This window comes from Setaria viridis, chromosome 2, assembly GCF_005286985.2.
Source record: "Setaria viridis chromosome 2, Setaria_viridis_v4.0, whole genome shotgun sequence".
In the NCBI taxonomy this organism is placed as follows: domain Eukaryota; kingdom Viridiplantae; phylum Streptophyta; class Magnoliopsida; order Poales; family Poaceae; genus Setaria; species Setaria viridis.
In genome coordinates, this window is record NC_048264.2 from 39822586 (window position 1) to 39837711 (window position 15126).

The 15126-nt window shown below is 41.6% G+C and overlaps 2 protein-coding genes across 2 annotated transcripts; both read left to right on the forward strand.

The window, feature by feature from the left end:
* The first annotated feature begins 929 nt into the window (after positions 1 to 929).
* Positions 930 to 7598, forward strand: LOC117844897 (phosphatidylinositol 3,4,5-trisphosphate 3-phosphatase and protein-tyrosine-phosphatase PTEN2A). Its single transcript, XM_034725730.2, has 13 exons — positions 930 to 1138; positions 1968 to 2541; positions 3212 to 3313; positions 3407 to 3463; positions 3905 to 3970; positions 4362 to 4538; positions 4646 to 4732; positions 4815 to 4879; positions 4966 to 5042; positions 5161 to 5207; positions 5771 to 5901; positions 6126 to 6195; positions 6756 to 7598. The coding sequence occupies exons 2-13, from the start codon at positions 2020 to 2022 to the stop codon at positions 7302 to 7304; spliced, it is 1950 nt and encodes a 649-aa protein (XP_034581621.1). The 5' UTR covers positions 930 to 1138; positions 1968 to 2019; the 3' UTR covers positions 7305 to 7598.
* A 1900-nt stretch (positions 7599 to 9498) lies between these two features.
* LOC117845466 (uncharacterized) lies at positions 9499 to 14377 on the forward strand. The gene is made up of 8 exons (XM_034726514.2): positions 9499 to 10091; positions 10778 to 10917; positions 11098 to 11197; positions 11297 to 11395; positions 11494 to 11841; positions 12215 to 12307; positions 12386 to 12592; positions 13777 to 14377. Exons 1-8 carry the CDS (start codon positions 9651 to 9653, stop codon positions 14041 to 14043), a joined length of 1695 nt encoding a protein of 564 aa, XP_034582405.1. The 5' UTR covers positions 9499 to 9650; the 3' UTR covers positions 14044 to 14377.
* The last annotated feature ends 749 nt before the right edge of the window (positions 14378 to 15126 follow it).

Below are 15126 nucleotides of genomic sequence, written 5' to 3' on the forward strand. Positions count from 1 at the left end.
GATGCCCTGCTAGAGCGAGTTGACTCGATTATTGGGATTGGAATTGGGCTCTGGGTAAGAATCAAGACCCAGCCAGAATTGGGATTGAGACTTGAGAGCCTGCTTGGTTGGCTCCAAAATTTGTCCAACCAAAATTAAGGTAAGCTTGTAAACATTGTCACTTGTTTGGTTGAAAGTTAAAAGATTTTGACCATCACATTTTAGCACCCAATCAAGTTCTTTCTTCCTCAAGTTTTAGCAAAGTTTAACGTACCATCCAAACACCCCATGTGTTAAATTTTAGCATTTCATTTGAGAGTGTTAAAACTTTAACACTTGTTAAATTTTAATACAGGGTATGCAAACAGACCCTTAGACTAATTACTTACATAACTTGGGCCCTCCACTAGCATGGCCCTTGGCCGTCACCCCTAATGCCCTAGGGTCAGAACCGGCCCTGACAGAGTGCATTGCAGCAAAAGTGTGCATTTCTCTTTTCTTCCTTTTCTTCTTCTAAGTTACAGTGTAAGATGCCTGTGTTGAGCAAAGTGAAATGTACGGATTGTTGCATGTTGAGAAACATCATCCTTCATTTCTTTGAGTTTTGCTTACTCTTCTTTTGTATTTCAGCTACTGAAAAAGCTCGGAAGAAAGGTGATGGTACTAGCATCTCGATGAAGAAGTACAAGTTGAGTACTAGAAAGTTGAAGAATTACTAGCATTTCCGAATTTTTTAAACATTAAAAATGAATGTTTCTGTGAAAACACAATAAATTAATCGCAAGGATAACTGAAAGTCGAAAATAAAAAAGAAAAAAGAAAAGGAAGGAATGTAAACTAACCTGGGTTTTGCATTCAGAAAAGAAAAAACTAACCTGGGCTTACCTTTCGGCGAACTGGCCGGCCTTTGCGTGCTGGGCTTGATACGGGCCGTTCGACGTTGACTGAAGCCGCGATCGGTGCGGTGGATGGAACTCCCAGGCTCCCAGCGCTTCAGCCCTCGCGTCGCCTCCTTCGGTTGTTCCTCGCGAGATCTCGCCGGCGCCGCCCGCCTCCATCTCCCACGCTGCCCTCTGCCGCCACCACCACCTCCTCTGCCGGTGCTCATCTGTGACGCAATTCGCCCCCGAAGCTCGATCCCGTCACCCCCCGCCTTCAGGTAGGTCATCGTCTCCTCCTTAGGTGAACACCCATGAAGGACATAGTCAAGGGGTCGTTCATGGTAGCAGTCCCTCGGTTGCCTTTCTTCCTCCTCTCTCACTGTCTGGGGTTTCGATTCTGCGGTTGCGGGATCAGTGGAGAAGAGGAGCGAATGGATTTGAGTAATGTTTCCTCAATTTGGAGCCAAGGGTCTCAGATTAAAAAAAAAAGAGCTCCGATCTGATTTTCCTTATCCTTTGTGATCTCCAATTTGATGCTATAATCACCTGGTACGCCTTCAATCACTAATTGGATGATTTGGGGATCTAAATGCTGGCTGCTCTGGTTTTATTCTGCAAGTCTGAACTTGCGAGTTGCGATTGATGTTTGTGCACAAGGGAACCGGGCACGAGATGATTTGAGCATTGTAGAGGGGATTCAGTTTCTCTGCTATACCATCTATGAACAATTCAATATCCATTTTAGGTTATACTTGTTCCCTACAACTATTATATTAAGCTAGATCACCCCAGCCTAGCAGGTGGCACTGGGCAGGAATCTTACTATTGTGCTGGAACATTGGACATTTCCTTTATTCGTAGGCAAAGTGTCGGAAATTGTTTGTCTGACATGTAACACCGTTTACAGAATTATCTGTGCTATCCAGTTAATTGACCAAAATGAGTTCGTCACTGGTGGGTCCATCATTTGAAGTATGGGTAGTAGAGGGTCAATCATTTTAAGAATTCATCTCCAACTTTTATTTGTGTATCTGCACACCCATTTGCTTTCACAAAGTCCTACTTGTGGACTAAACTTCCTGACTTGTGTCGGTGTGTATCTTGCAGATGTTACATTTTTCTCCAGTCCTTAAGAGTAATTAACATCTATTAGTCAGTCATGGAAGAACAGCAAGTCAAGCCATCTGATCTGCCACCAACTAATTCGGACAACCAGGATTCAGCTGCAACTCCTCCTGTTACCACTGTTGACCCTGTTCATCCGGCTGCTTCAACTGATTCTTCCAGTCAGGTTGCTGGTGTAGATCCTGCTGTTATCTCTGCACCAACTGCTGCTCCTGCAAAAGATGCTGCGGGACGTGAGGCACCGGCATCCATGTTTTCTACATCTGGTTTATCATCCTGGGCTAAGAACCTAAAAATTCCTCAGCCTTCATCAGGTCAAGAATCACCAACAGGAAAGAATACCTTTGCCCGTTTTACAAGTGGCTTTGGATTGCGTTTGTCTCCAAAAGCTGCACAGCAAGATGAGATTGCTGAGGGAAGCACCTCCCCAACAACAGGACAGCCTGGTGTTTTTGGTTCTTTGACAAAAGGCATTGTAGATTCCTCCAAGAATGCTGTAAAGGCAGTGCAAGTCAAGGCTCGCCACATGGTCTCACAGAATAAAAGACGATACCAGGTACCTTTAATTCACACGGGGATCTAAAATTTGACGAAAATTTGGCATCTTCAAATACTCTTGTTGTTCAGTTCACATAGAGTAACATGATCACGAAACGAGCGTTCATTGATCACCTTCTTTGATAGAATTAATAGATTAATTTTTTGAGCATCCATCATTTGTTGAAATCTGATAGGAACATTGTCACGGTAAACTTGCTGCATAATGTCACTTTATGCCAGCGTACACTTGTGTGTGCTGACTGTCAGCTTAGCTATCTTCAATAGCATACTCTTAACATCCGTAGGTGCTTGGCAGTAGGGGGATGATTAATGCCTAGGCAGGCTAGCTGGCCACCTTTTTGAATGATAGTTTCTCGATCAGTGGAGATCTTACTTTGTGCCTTATGGTGATAATAGATCATAAGTTTTATGTACTTTGATATAAACAACAAAGACAATGGGAGATTCTGTATTGGGAGAAGGGTAAATTTGCTTCCAGGAACAAGAACCATCAATTTGACGCTGTCTATTGAGCTTTTTAATTTTTTATAAATTATGTGGAGTTGATTGTTGTATTGATCAAGGAATTCTGTGTCAGATCATATTAGTGATGATCCTTTAATGATTAAGTTTTGTTGATTTACTATAAAGGAAAACTCTATTGATTTGATTCTGCTACTATGCAGGAAGGAGGATTTGATTTAGATATGACATATATTACTGAGAACATAATTGCTATGGGTTTTCCTGCTGGTGATTTGAGTTCAGGGCTTTTTGGATATTTTGAGGTCAGTGTACTAACAAGGCTTCAAAGTTTGCTTAAAGCTTGTTCCTTTTTATTTGCCTCATGAATAGAAAGGAAAAATAACACTCCATTGCAGGGTTTCTACCGCAACCACATGGAGGAAGTCATCAGGTTCTTTGAAATGCACCATAAGGTAACTTTGTTCTTTATGAAGTTTCTTAACTGTTAACATAAATGCTTCCCAGGTAACACATTTCAGATTGTTAGTAATAGTCTATTGTTGGATTTTCTTGTCCATTTTCCTCGTAATGCATCAGTTAAACAACCATACCTTGAACTTGCTGCGTTAACTTAATGTTATTAATATAACACAAGCCAGTACTCCCCCCTCTATTTTTTGAGGGAATTACTCCCCCTTATGTTGTACCAGTGTACAGTGTTTTCCTTCTTAAAAAGAAAGTTCATGTGCTTAAGAGCATTGATTGTCTACTTAGTTTCCAATTTTCAAAGTTGCTAGATAAGTATAAAAGAGAACCTACATTTGAGGGCTTATCTTTTTGACAATACTTCGAAATGTTAAGGAACGTTGAACAATTCATTCATTTAGCCTTCTAATTTAATCGTTGTGTTACAGGGGAAGTATAAGGTGTACAACCTTTGTTCTGAAAGGCTATATGATGCATCCCTTTTTGAAGGAAAGGTATGGGTTGCTTATTATTTTGTGTTCCCCTCTTCCTTCTATTTCCAGTTTTCCAAATTTATCGTGCACACAAGGCATGCACTCCTTGTCACCAACAATGAAAGATACTAAAAACTCAGTGGTACTTATATCTGGTGCATAAACAGTTTCCTTGTTATATTTGCAATTTGCCAATCAGTTGTTGATATTTTTGAAAGGTCTTTCAATGGTTTAAAGCCAGTTTATCTTTCAACACCTATGTTATGCCTTGTCATGTGGGAATCTTAAGCCTAGTCAGTTTATCATTCAACACTTACGTTATGCCTTGTCATGTGGGAATCAAGCCTTGCAGCTTTGTGAATTTATTGGTTTGTTTTATTGGAAATATTCAAAAAATTCGTGCATATTTCAGGTGGCCTGCTTCCCATTTGATGATCATAACTGCCCTCCAATACAACTTGTCATATCATTTTGCCATAGTGCCTACTCATGGTTGAAAGAGGATATAGAGAACGTGGTGGTTGTTCATTGCAAAGCTGGGAAGGCAAGAACAGGATTGATGATCTCGAGTCTTCTACTGTTTCTAAAGGTAAAGTTAGCATGCACTGTATAACAATCAGAATAACACCTGCTACGAAATCTTTACCAAATTTCTTACAGTTGGAGCTTCTTTTCTTTTCCTTTTGTAATGGACAGTTCTTTCCTACTGCTGAGGAGTCCATTGAATACTATAACCAGAAAAGATGTGTAGACGGCAAGGGGCTTATTCTTCCAAGTCAGATTGTGAGTGAACTTCATTGATATACACAAGTTTATCCATATAATTTTGTCTTTATATTGTTCTGAATATTTTGAAAAATTACAGAGATATGTGAAGTATTTTGAACGCATCTTAACTTATTTCAATGGTGAAAGTCAGCCGCCCCGCAGGTCTTTATACCTTTGCAACCATGGTGCCGATATGATATGCATGTGTATTGTGCTTTAGTAATTAATCATGTGATAACACTTTCCAGGTGTATGCTTAGAGGGTTTCGTCTTCATAGATGCCCCTATTGGATCAGGCCATCAATTACAGTCTCTAATCACAACGGTGTGTATTTTTAATTGAAACCAAAATTGCCATGTGCCATAATACATTAATTTAATAACAAAATTCTTGCTGTGTTTTGATATCTTCTATTGTGTCATGTAATAAATCTGTTGTGCAGGTGTTCTTTTTTCTACAAAGAAGCATCCAAGAACAAAAGAACTAATGGTAAGCATCTTTGTTTTATGAATCGCTCTTATTTTGCGTTCAGTAACCCGTGGGTTGATGTTTTCTTCCCCGTAGTTTGCTATGGAATGTTCGAGTAGCTCATATTATGGATTCTTCATGGCTTGATGCTTGTTTGCATAGTGGGTAAGGGCACCAACATATTGGCCGGCATGTTTTGATGTACCAATGCTAAATAAGGGAATGTCTCATTGTACAACTTGAAATAACTAGTACCAATGACCCATATATTCATATTTGCATGGATATGTCTATTAGCACAGCATATTGTTCGCTATGCAAAACTATGCTTGGAGAGTATAATTCACAATATCGCATTATTTCCTTTGTTCCTGTGGGCAAATAACAAAAAAGACATTCCCTGAATTAGTTTTCTCCTTGCTGTCACTTATAAACACCAAAAAATATATAAAGATGCTATATTATTCTTCTATGACCTAACAGTATGTCCTGTTGATATTTATCATCTATTTTTTATTTATTCAATGCAGACTTTATCCCTCTGTAACCTTCATTGGAAACTAAATGTATTATCATAATTTCAGCCAGAAGATTTCTGGTTTAGTGCACCAAAGAAGGGGATTATGGTTTTTGCATTGCCGGGAGAACCTGGCTTAGCTGAGGTTTCTGGTGATTTCAAGATCCAGTTTCATGATCGACAGGGAGATTTTTACTGGTGAGCTCCATGAAGTTATTGTATTATTCCTATATAGACTCGTTCTTCTATTACTTATAATGGGTTCATTTTTCTTTTGTTACCATGTTTTCTGAGTTGCATGGGCATGTATATATATTATTTGATTTGAATTGATGGCACCAACATTTTACATGGGAAGCTGGAAAAGAACTATTGTCTTGAATCTTGATATTCGATTTCATTTCTTTCCCTATCCTTTTCAGCTGGCTAAATACAACAATGATGGAGAACAGGGTGACTTTGAATCCAACCGATCTTGATGATTTTGATAAGGTGAAAGTTGCTTTATTGCTGATAGAATTCATATCTGTCTGTGAAGAGCAAATATCAAACTATTTAACAAGATGTGCCACTAAGAACTAGAAGAAATGTGTTTATACGTTGTTCTTATGATGTTGGAATCGGATGTAATTAGATACTTGTTCATTCGTTGCTCAGACATCTTATGCTGATAGTTTCACAAATGCACATTTCTTCTAGTTGATGCCTGAGATTTTTGCTTTTCCTAATTTATTTATATTTTCTAGCCAACATTTTGCTCCATGCATTCTCATGCTGAATACTATAGCCTCTTCTTGTTTGCTTTGCTGCCGCTTGGTCATCGAATTGCAAAATCATGGAAGCTGAATTTGCAACTGAGCTTTTGTCCATGTGTAAAATTTATTAGCAGTAGGTGAAGAAAACCAGCATTTTATCAATGATTGCTTTTTTTATTCAACGATTGCTTATTTCCATTTTCTGTTATTAATTACTATGTTGTTACAATGTTGTGGCTCTTGTTTACCAGTTTTTGTTTGTTGAGACTTGAGACTAAAATATTACATTTTTTTCAGAGAAAATTGCCATCACCTGGCTTCCAGGTTGAGGTTGTTCTAGTAGATTATGATGGCTCACAAGCACCAAAACCAAAACCAGCTGCTGGATCAGATAATAAAACTGATGCTGACTCCTCGGGTAGCACAGTTGCTAAAGAAAGCAATGCTGCACCTCCAGAATCCAACAAGGGAACTGGAAGCAATGATAAAGATGAAGTTTTCTCCGATAGTGAAGGGGAAGATGGATCATCCAAGGGAAGAAAGGAGAAGGCTTCCAGTGGTGGTCAAAGCAATGCAAATGCTGCTAAACCATCTGAAACAAGCACCGTACAGGAGGAGGCATCAGCTGCTGCTAGTAGACTGGAAAAAGTAGCTATAACCAGCGAACAAGGAGCTGCAAAGGCACCGGATGCTACATCCCTCAAAACTGAAGTCAGCAGCAAAAGCAGCTCCACCACAGCACCATCTCCAGCTGTTGACTCTTCCAGCATGAGCGAATTCAAGGCGATTGCAGCAGATGCCTCAGTGTTCTCGTTTGGAGATGAAGATGATTATGAAAGTGAATAGTCACTTTCATGGTGTTTGGTTCGCATTGTACAGTTTGGTGCCTTCTGGGGGTCACCATAGAATGTCAGTTCAAAGCAGATGGGAAGAGAAGTTGGAAAAAAAAAGATTGATTCATTCTTGCATTTTGTTTTCACTGTACAAGTTGCATCAATCTGTGATGTTGTACCCAGATGAACGTGTTGAAACTCAGGACTGGACTTTGTTGATACCTCTCCTATTTCTTCACAGGACTACTTTGTACACAACCTTAAACGGTGCAATTACTTGAATTCGAGTGTTACAGAAGACTTTGTAGATGGGGCTTTTACAGTACAAATTACCTTTTGAGCTTGTTTGGAAAGTTGCGGTTTCAAAAATGCAATTCCTGTTTAAACCGGATCTAAGAAATTTTCACATCAGCACCCTTCTTTCAAAACTTGTCTAATGCTTATTTGGAAGTAGTAAAGGTTTGAGTGTAAGGCGTCGAATGAGTTATTTAAAAGTTATAAATCTTATAAATTTGTTTGTGTGCCGCATCTATGCGGCTATGCCCATTAAGTTTTGACAAAAGTGAAAAAATAGACATGGAAAGTGTGTATGTAAGACCATGATTTCAGAAAAAAAAAACGTGGAATCGCAATGTTTTTAGTTACATAGCGTGAAGTGGTGGTGCGGATGTAATTACACCAACGTACCCACGGGGGGATAGTGATCGAGATCATACTCAAGACAAATCAAAGCTATGCTATCCTACAACGGACAACTACTTTTTAGGACTCGTTTGGCAGGACTGTGACTGAAACGGCTTCGGCTGTGCTTCCTCTAGTGGAACAGTTTTTTTTCTCTGGCTTGTCTGGTTAGAAAAACGTTTGGCAAAATAGCTTCTCCTAAATATTGAAAACGGGCAAAAGGGGTAAAATGTCTATAATACCCTTTTCTTTTTTTCTTTTTTCTTTTCTCTTTTCTTCCCTTTTTCCCTCTCCCCTTCCCTCTTTCTTATTCATTTGCCTCCCGAGACACCGCCGCTCGTCGCCTTGCCTCGCATGCTCCCCCGCGCCAATGGTTCCCTCCAGCCGGCAGCGGCGCCCTCCAGCCTCTCCTCATCCCCTATGCCAGTGATGCCCTGCAGTGCCACCTCCTCCCCCACACCGGCGACACCCCACGGCGCCGCCTCCTCCCCCGCGCCAGCGATGCCCTCCCAGCCCGCTTGCTCTCTCGCGCTGCCGGCACTCTCCGACCTCGCCTCATCCCCCACGTCACCAGCACCCTTCGGGTCGCCTACTCCCCTGCGTCGTCGGGGTCCTCCGACCCCACCATGGAGGGGGCAAACCGGGACTTTGGCCCCGTGGATGAGATGGAGTCACGAGGAGCCGTTTTTTTTTCCTTCATCTTCATCGATTCGCTTCAAAGAGCAGGAAATGCGAGGCTTCCGTCACGGAGCTATTTTGCTCACACCCCTTTGGCAAGGATTTCGTCAGAAGCTGGTGATGAAACCGGTTGGGAAGCTCGGGCCTTATTTTAACTACTTCCAATTTTAAGTCACATCTAGGACCATTGGTAGTTGGTACGTGACATGTTTTGTTAGCGAGGATTAGTCCATTTGCTGCCGCCAAATATTTTGATCATAACGGAACCTTCAGCACTAAAGTACTGATCCTGACAGATTGTTTTTCGTTTTCTTTTGATGAAACCCCCGGGGAGAGGGGTGTAAGTTGAATTATCGTCTACTAAGGGGTATTTGGATATCCCATACTAAAGTTAAACACCTGTCACGATAGATGTTTAGATGCTAATTAAAAGTATTAAACATAGGCTAATTACAAAATTAATTGTATAGATGGAGTCTAATTCGCGAGGCGAATCTATTAAGCCTAATTACTCCATGATTTGATAATGTGGTGCTACAGTAACCATTTGCTAATGATGGATTAATTAGACTTCGTCTCGCGAATTAGCATAGGGTTCTGCAATTAGTTTTATAATTAATCCATGTTTAGTCCTTCTAATTAGCATTCGAACATCCAATATGACAATGCTAAAGTTTAGCACTAGTATCAAACACCGTAAATGACTTTCTTCCGGCACGCGCACGGTGTACCCACGGCGTAACCACTTTCCGTTCCGGCACGGCGTGCAGTCTCCGTAACGCGCACGACCCCGCCACCCATTATTAGCCGTCAAGACTCAATCGTTAGCCATCTGACCATCTCCAACCACCGCGAGTAGCCAGGTCCCAATTCCCAAAGCGCGACGCAAGGAGAAACAGCACGGGCGAGCGACCTCCTCCGAAGCGAAGGGGCGACCCGCCCGCCCGCCGAAGGCCCCCGAGTCCGAGCCCGGTCCGGCCCAAGCGGCAGGTCGCCGGCGATGCCGTTCCTCTCGACGCCGTCGTTCGACCTCTCCGCCGGCGCGGAGCCCACCCTGGGCCCGCGCCCCTCGGCGGTTCCCCCGCCCCCACCCACGCCGGCGGGCGCGGCCGCGCACCAGCACCAGCAGCCGCCGGTGTCGGAGGCGGCGGCGCGGCGGCTGCTGGAGGCGGAGGAGCGGCTGCGCGAGGCCATCGAGGAGCTCCACCGGCACCAGGGCGGCTCGGGGAAGGGGGATGGGGATGGGGATGGGGAGGGGGAGGAGCAGCGGGAGGGGGACTGGGGGTGCGGCCACGAGGGGGAGTCGTGCGCGGCGCACGCCGCGGGGAACCTCTGCCAGAGCTTCCTGCTCTCCTACGGCGTCCGCGTCGGCATCGGCATCCTCCTCCGCGCCTTCAAGCTCGCGCGCCGCAGGTCCTTTGGCTCGCTCCTCGACCTCAAGGTACCCATCGTCGGTCCAAACCGCACCTATTACTTCGCATCGCCGCGCAGTTAGATTGAGTGGGATGATAGATGAATCGATTGCGGGAATTTAGTTGGAGCTTGGGATTGGAGTTTCAAAGTTATGGTCCTTGGTTTGGTTGTTTCACTGGAGTAGAATTGGCGATTTTGCTTAGCTGATGGAAATGTGTTGGAGGGATTGAGCAAAGGCCAGATTCATGTTGACATTCTGCTGCTGCTGCTGCTGCTGCTACTGCTGCTGTTACAGCTGTCTCTTTCTCAGTGCATATTAGAAGAATTATCTGTAACAGACTGGCAAAAGTTAAAATATTTGAGGCAGCTGTTGTGGCATTTGTAGTGCATATTCTAGTGGTAAGTCTATGCCAGAGCTGAATTGGTTGCTTTGACTGATATACCTACAGAATGTTTCCTTCCATTCATTGATTTGCGTTGAGGCTGCCCACGCCTCTGATCCGAACAAATAAACTTCCACCACTACTGTCTGTCTGTCTGCCTGCCTTTCTCACTGATTCATTATTCACAAATACTGTCCCACCACTGCTGACTGTCTTCCTTTCTCACTGATTCATTATTTACAAAGACTGTCCCACTTCTGCTGTCCGCCTTACTCATGTTTCATCATTTTTCAATTAAAAATGCTAATTTAAATAAATATTTTAATTGCAGCAACTGGTTTCAGAGAAAGATCTTATAGTAAGAGAGGAAGCTTGCAGGGTTGGGTTACTTTTTGGAGGATTTACTGGATCGTATCACGCACTTCGATGTTTCCTTAGGAGATTTAGGAAAAAGGAGACACCGTACAATACGTAAGTACCTATATGCTTTGACTCCTTTGCCTAAATTTCAGTACAGATCCCTGGTTAATAAGTCTATGTCTAACCAGTGCTTAACCTGGTAGTCGCTAATAGGTTCATATTAGACTATTTCCTTGTATATTTTTTCCTCAAATCATATTCATGACTCAACTGAAGGGCGTGATGGAGCAGAATATTAGCAGGTTCGGTGGCAGGATTGGCCATACTAGCACTAGATGATTCAAGTAGGAGGCGCACTCTATCTCTATATCTTCTAGCAAGGCTCGCTCAGGTAGGGGGCAACTAAACAGTTTCCTTGTTTATGTGGCGAAACTGGATAAATGACCTATTATACCGGAAATATTAATTTATTACTACTTAATAATTGCAGTGTGCATATAATTCTGCAAAATCTAAGAACAAATTTCACTTTTGGGGAAGCCATTGGAGACATGGAGATGCATTGCTTTTTTCATTGGCATCTGCCCAGGTAACAAACTGTAGCTACCTAACAGAGTTTGCTTTTATATGAATATAATTCTGTTATGGTGGAAAAGGCTTATGTAATCACCAGTGTTATGTTTCCAGGTTATGTATGCTTTTGTTATGAGGCCCGAAAGCTTACCTAAGTCGTACCAAGAATTCATCCTTAAGACAGGACCAGTAGCGGAACCTGTCTACAAGGTTGTTAGAGAATGTTGTAGAGGTGGTCCTGTGGATCTAAATGCCCTCTCAGCCTATTTATCAAACAAGAGGAATTCAGATTTGATGCATTTAACAACCAATCCATCCATTATTCCGTGTTCCGTGATTCATCCTGACAGAGCATCATGCTTGGCTCAAAATGTTCATGTTGTTTCATCAACATTCAAGAAAACATTCCCTCTATATTTCTCATTGACATTTGTACCCTTTGTTGTTCTACGTCTTCAAAAGGTAATTCACTAGCCATTCTATTTCTTTATTCTTTTTAACATTCAGCTATTTTACCGAAACCTGATATGTTCTTGCTATTATCTGCGTACAATATTTTTCTCTCCTATATAACTTATGCGTCGACAAGATAAAATCAAGTCATATTGTGCCACTATCTTTTTACTGTGCCTGCATAACATGCTTGAATTTTGCTACACGCAATAATCTTGCATCATTTTATTCTGCCAATGAAATCATTTTCTCAACCACTAACAACCCACAAAACCTAGTATAATGTAGCCATTTGTTGTATATAGTCTTTCTTTCTGCTGATGTGTATCCACCTTATGTCAGTGAGCTAACTCATGATTTTTTTAAAAATAAAAAACACTAGTTCCTGGAATCGCCGGCTGCAACTTGTTGGCGTGCTCTTGTGGGTGCAGTTCGCTCCACCACCTTTTTGTCTGCTTTTGTAACTCTATTCCAGGTAATTTTTCATAGCAGCAGTACATTACTTCACTCATAACTATTTCATGATTCTGATAGCATTCTTGCATGTTGGTAGGCTGCTATATGTTTGCACCGAAAAGTTGCAAACAAAGACCACAAAAGTGTGTACTGGTTTGCTGGTTTGATGTCAGGTCTTTCAATTCTTTTGGAAAAGAAAGCTAGAAGGGCTGAGCTTGCCCTCTATGTGCTTCCCCGTGCTGGAGATTCTCTATGGTATATATTGATCAACCGCCAGCTGCTCCCAAATATTAAAAATGCTGAGGTAATTTTGCATATGGTCCCTCCCACTTCCTTGCATTCTGTTTTTTAGTTATCTAATTTTGTTCAAAGTAAGCTACGAGGTAAAGTGAACAGCATTTCCCCTTTTTCAAAATAATTTCAATTTTTTGTGATATACTTCCTCTGTCCCAAATTGTAGATCGTTTCGGCATTTCTAGGTGCATATATTTTGCTATTCATCTAGATATACACTATATCTAGATACATAGTAAAAACTATGTATCTAAAAATGCCAAAACGACCTACAATTCAGAACGGAGGGAGTAACACATTATGTTGTTTGCTGTTATGGCTGCAAAGGATCTTACAATACATAACCTTGTTCAAAGCTGTTATGGCCATTGTGCTCCTTGGCTATGTGCCAACTAATGTTTCATTTCTCCATCTCTCCTATAGGGAGCGTGCACAAGTTTTAAAGCATCACAAGGCAGAGTTAGATGTAACTTGTAATCTGCCCTTGGTTTATGTTTTAAAATCTGTGCAATTCACAAAGGGCGGATAAGACACTTTTTTAGGCTAGTAATTTTAGATAGCGACAAAGGTATTGATTCAACTAGTTGTCCGGTAATAGTTCCTCTGGTATCCAGTAAGGCAAGATCCAATCAGATGTTAACTGGATGTAGTGGCAGAATGGTGTGGTTGTTGCTTTACAGTTACTTATTGATCACCTTGGTGGGTTTTTAAATTCTCACAGTTTGGTGTTAACTTTTTTTCCCATAAAAAATAAGGAAGTGGTACAATTAAATGTGATAAAATCTTATTCAATGATGCAAATCATACATAAAGTGAGTGCAAATTCCGCAGTTGCTGGTGGATTGATTTTTAGAAGCCAGTTGGACCTTAATGTCCGAATTATTTTGGCATAATGCACTCACCAGACTCCGAGTGATAACTCTGAGCTGACTGTTTTTTTTTTGTTTTTTTTTTGGGCATGGTGGTGTTTACTTTGGCATGGTAGTGTTTTTTTTGGACATATGCTGTTTGACAGTATAAAGTTAAGATTGGGAAGTTTTGATGCTGGTACCTTGAAGTATATCTTGTAGCTAGATGTTTTCTCTTTGTAAATCTTTCAGTTTTCCTGTGTAGCCTCATAGCATCCTGGATCAACCGACCCAGCAACTGCCAACCTTTCATATTTCAAAAACAGTAACGTGGCAACCTTTGCAGGTGGCTCTCTTCTGCATGTGCATGGGAGGAATCATGTACTTTCTGGAGTACGAGCCGGACACTATGGCTCCATTCCTCAGAGGCCTCATCCGGCGCTTCCTGGCAAGCAAGATCAGCAACCCGAGCCCCCCTCCCCCCAATCGCAACACCTCGCACTCGTACCTTCAGACACTGAATGCTCTGGAGCAATCAAGAACCCAGCCAGGTGTAGATAACGGACTGCCGACATCAGAGAAGTACAACCTTGAATCAATTCCTGGACTTTAGAAAGCTCGTCTGTGGTACTGATTACAGGGTCTTGTAGCTTCGGAGAATCAGTAAATCTAACCAAATTAGCACCCATCACATGTGCCATCCTGAGGTACAGATGGGTTTAAATTTCTTTGTGCGGGAGTGGTGTGATATAAAGCAATTTCTCCTGGTTCTTATTAATTGTACATGGAGTGGCAAAGATTACCGATGGCAAGGAGTTGCCGTGTTTTGGTCTTGCAACAGAGAGTTTGTCAATATGCATATATCTGCTCCTGTGTTTTGGGAAGATATTGTACATTTGTTTCTGTTACTTGTGCGGAATGGCCACAAACAACTCATTTTGTTCTTATACCCTTCTGTCTAGAATATAATTTGCCCTCTTTTGGAATTGGTTAGCGGTCAAACTTTTTGACCTTTTAGATTCTTGACAAGGATATAGACCATGTTGATATCCTACATGTATTTTTTTTATTAGAAAGGGCATTCTTTAACACGCTGAGTTACATTAGTGTAAGACTGATACGTAGGTCTTTGACATAATCTTTCACAACATGATCCCTAGAGCTGGTTAGAACGCTCTCCATAAATCTTAAAGGCCTTGTTTAGTTACCTCAAAATTCCAACTTTGGCACTATGCAAAAAGAAGATTCTCGATCACATCAAACTTACGGTACATGCATGGAGTACTTAACGTAGACGAAATGGAGTACTGAACGTAGACGAAATCAAAAACTTATTGTACTGAACGTAGACGAAATCAAAAACTTATTGCACAATTTGGTTGTACTTTACGAGACGAATCTTTTGAGCCTAATTAGTCAATATTTGGACAATAATTCACAAATACAAACGATAATTGCACAATTTGGTTGTACTTTGCGAGACGAATCTTTTGAGCCTAATTAGTCAATATTTGGACAATAATTTACAAATACAAACGAAACGCTACAGTATGCTACAGTGCTGGCGCAGTGATTTTGGTTGTCCAAAATCGGGCAACTAAACAGGCCCAAACACAATGCTCCCCAAAACTGGTCAAAAGGCTCTCCATAGATGTGTGTACTGCGGCGATGCTTCACTTATTCCTGCTATTTCCAT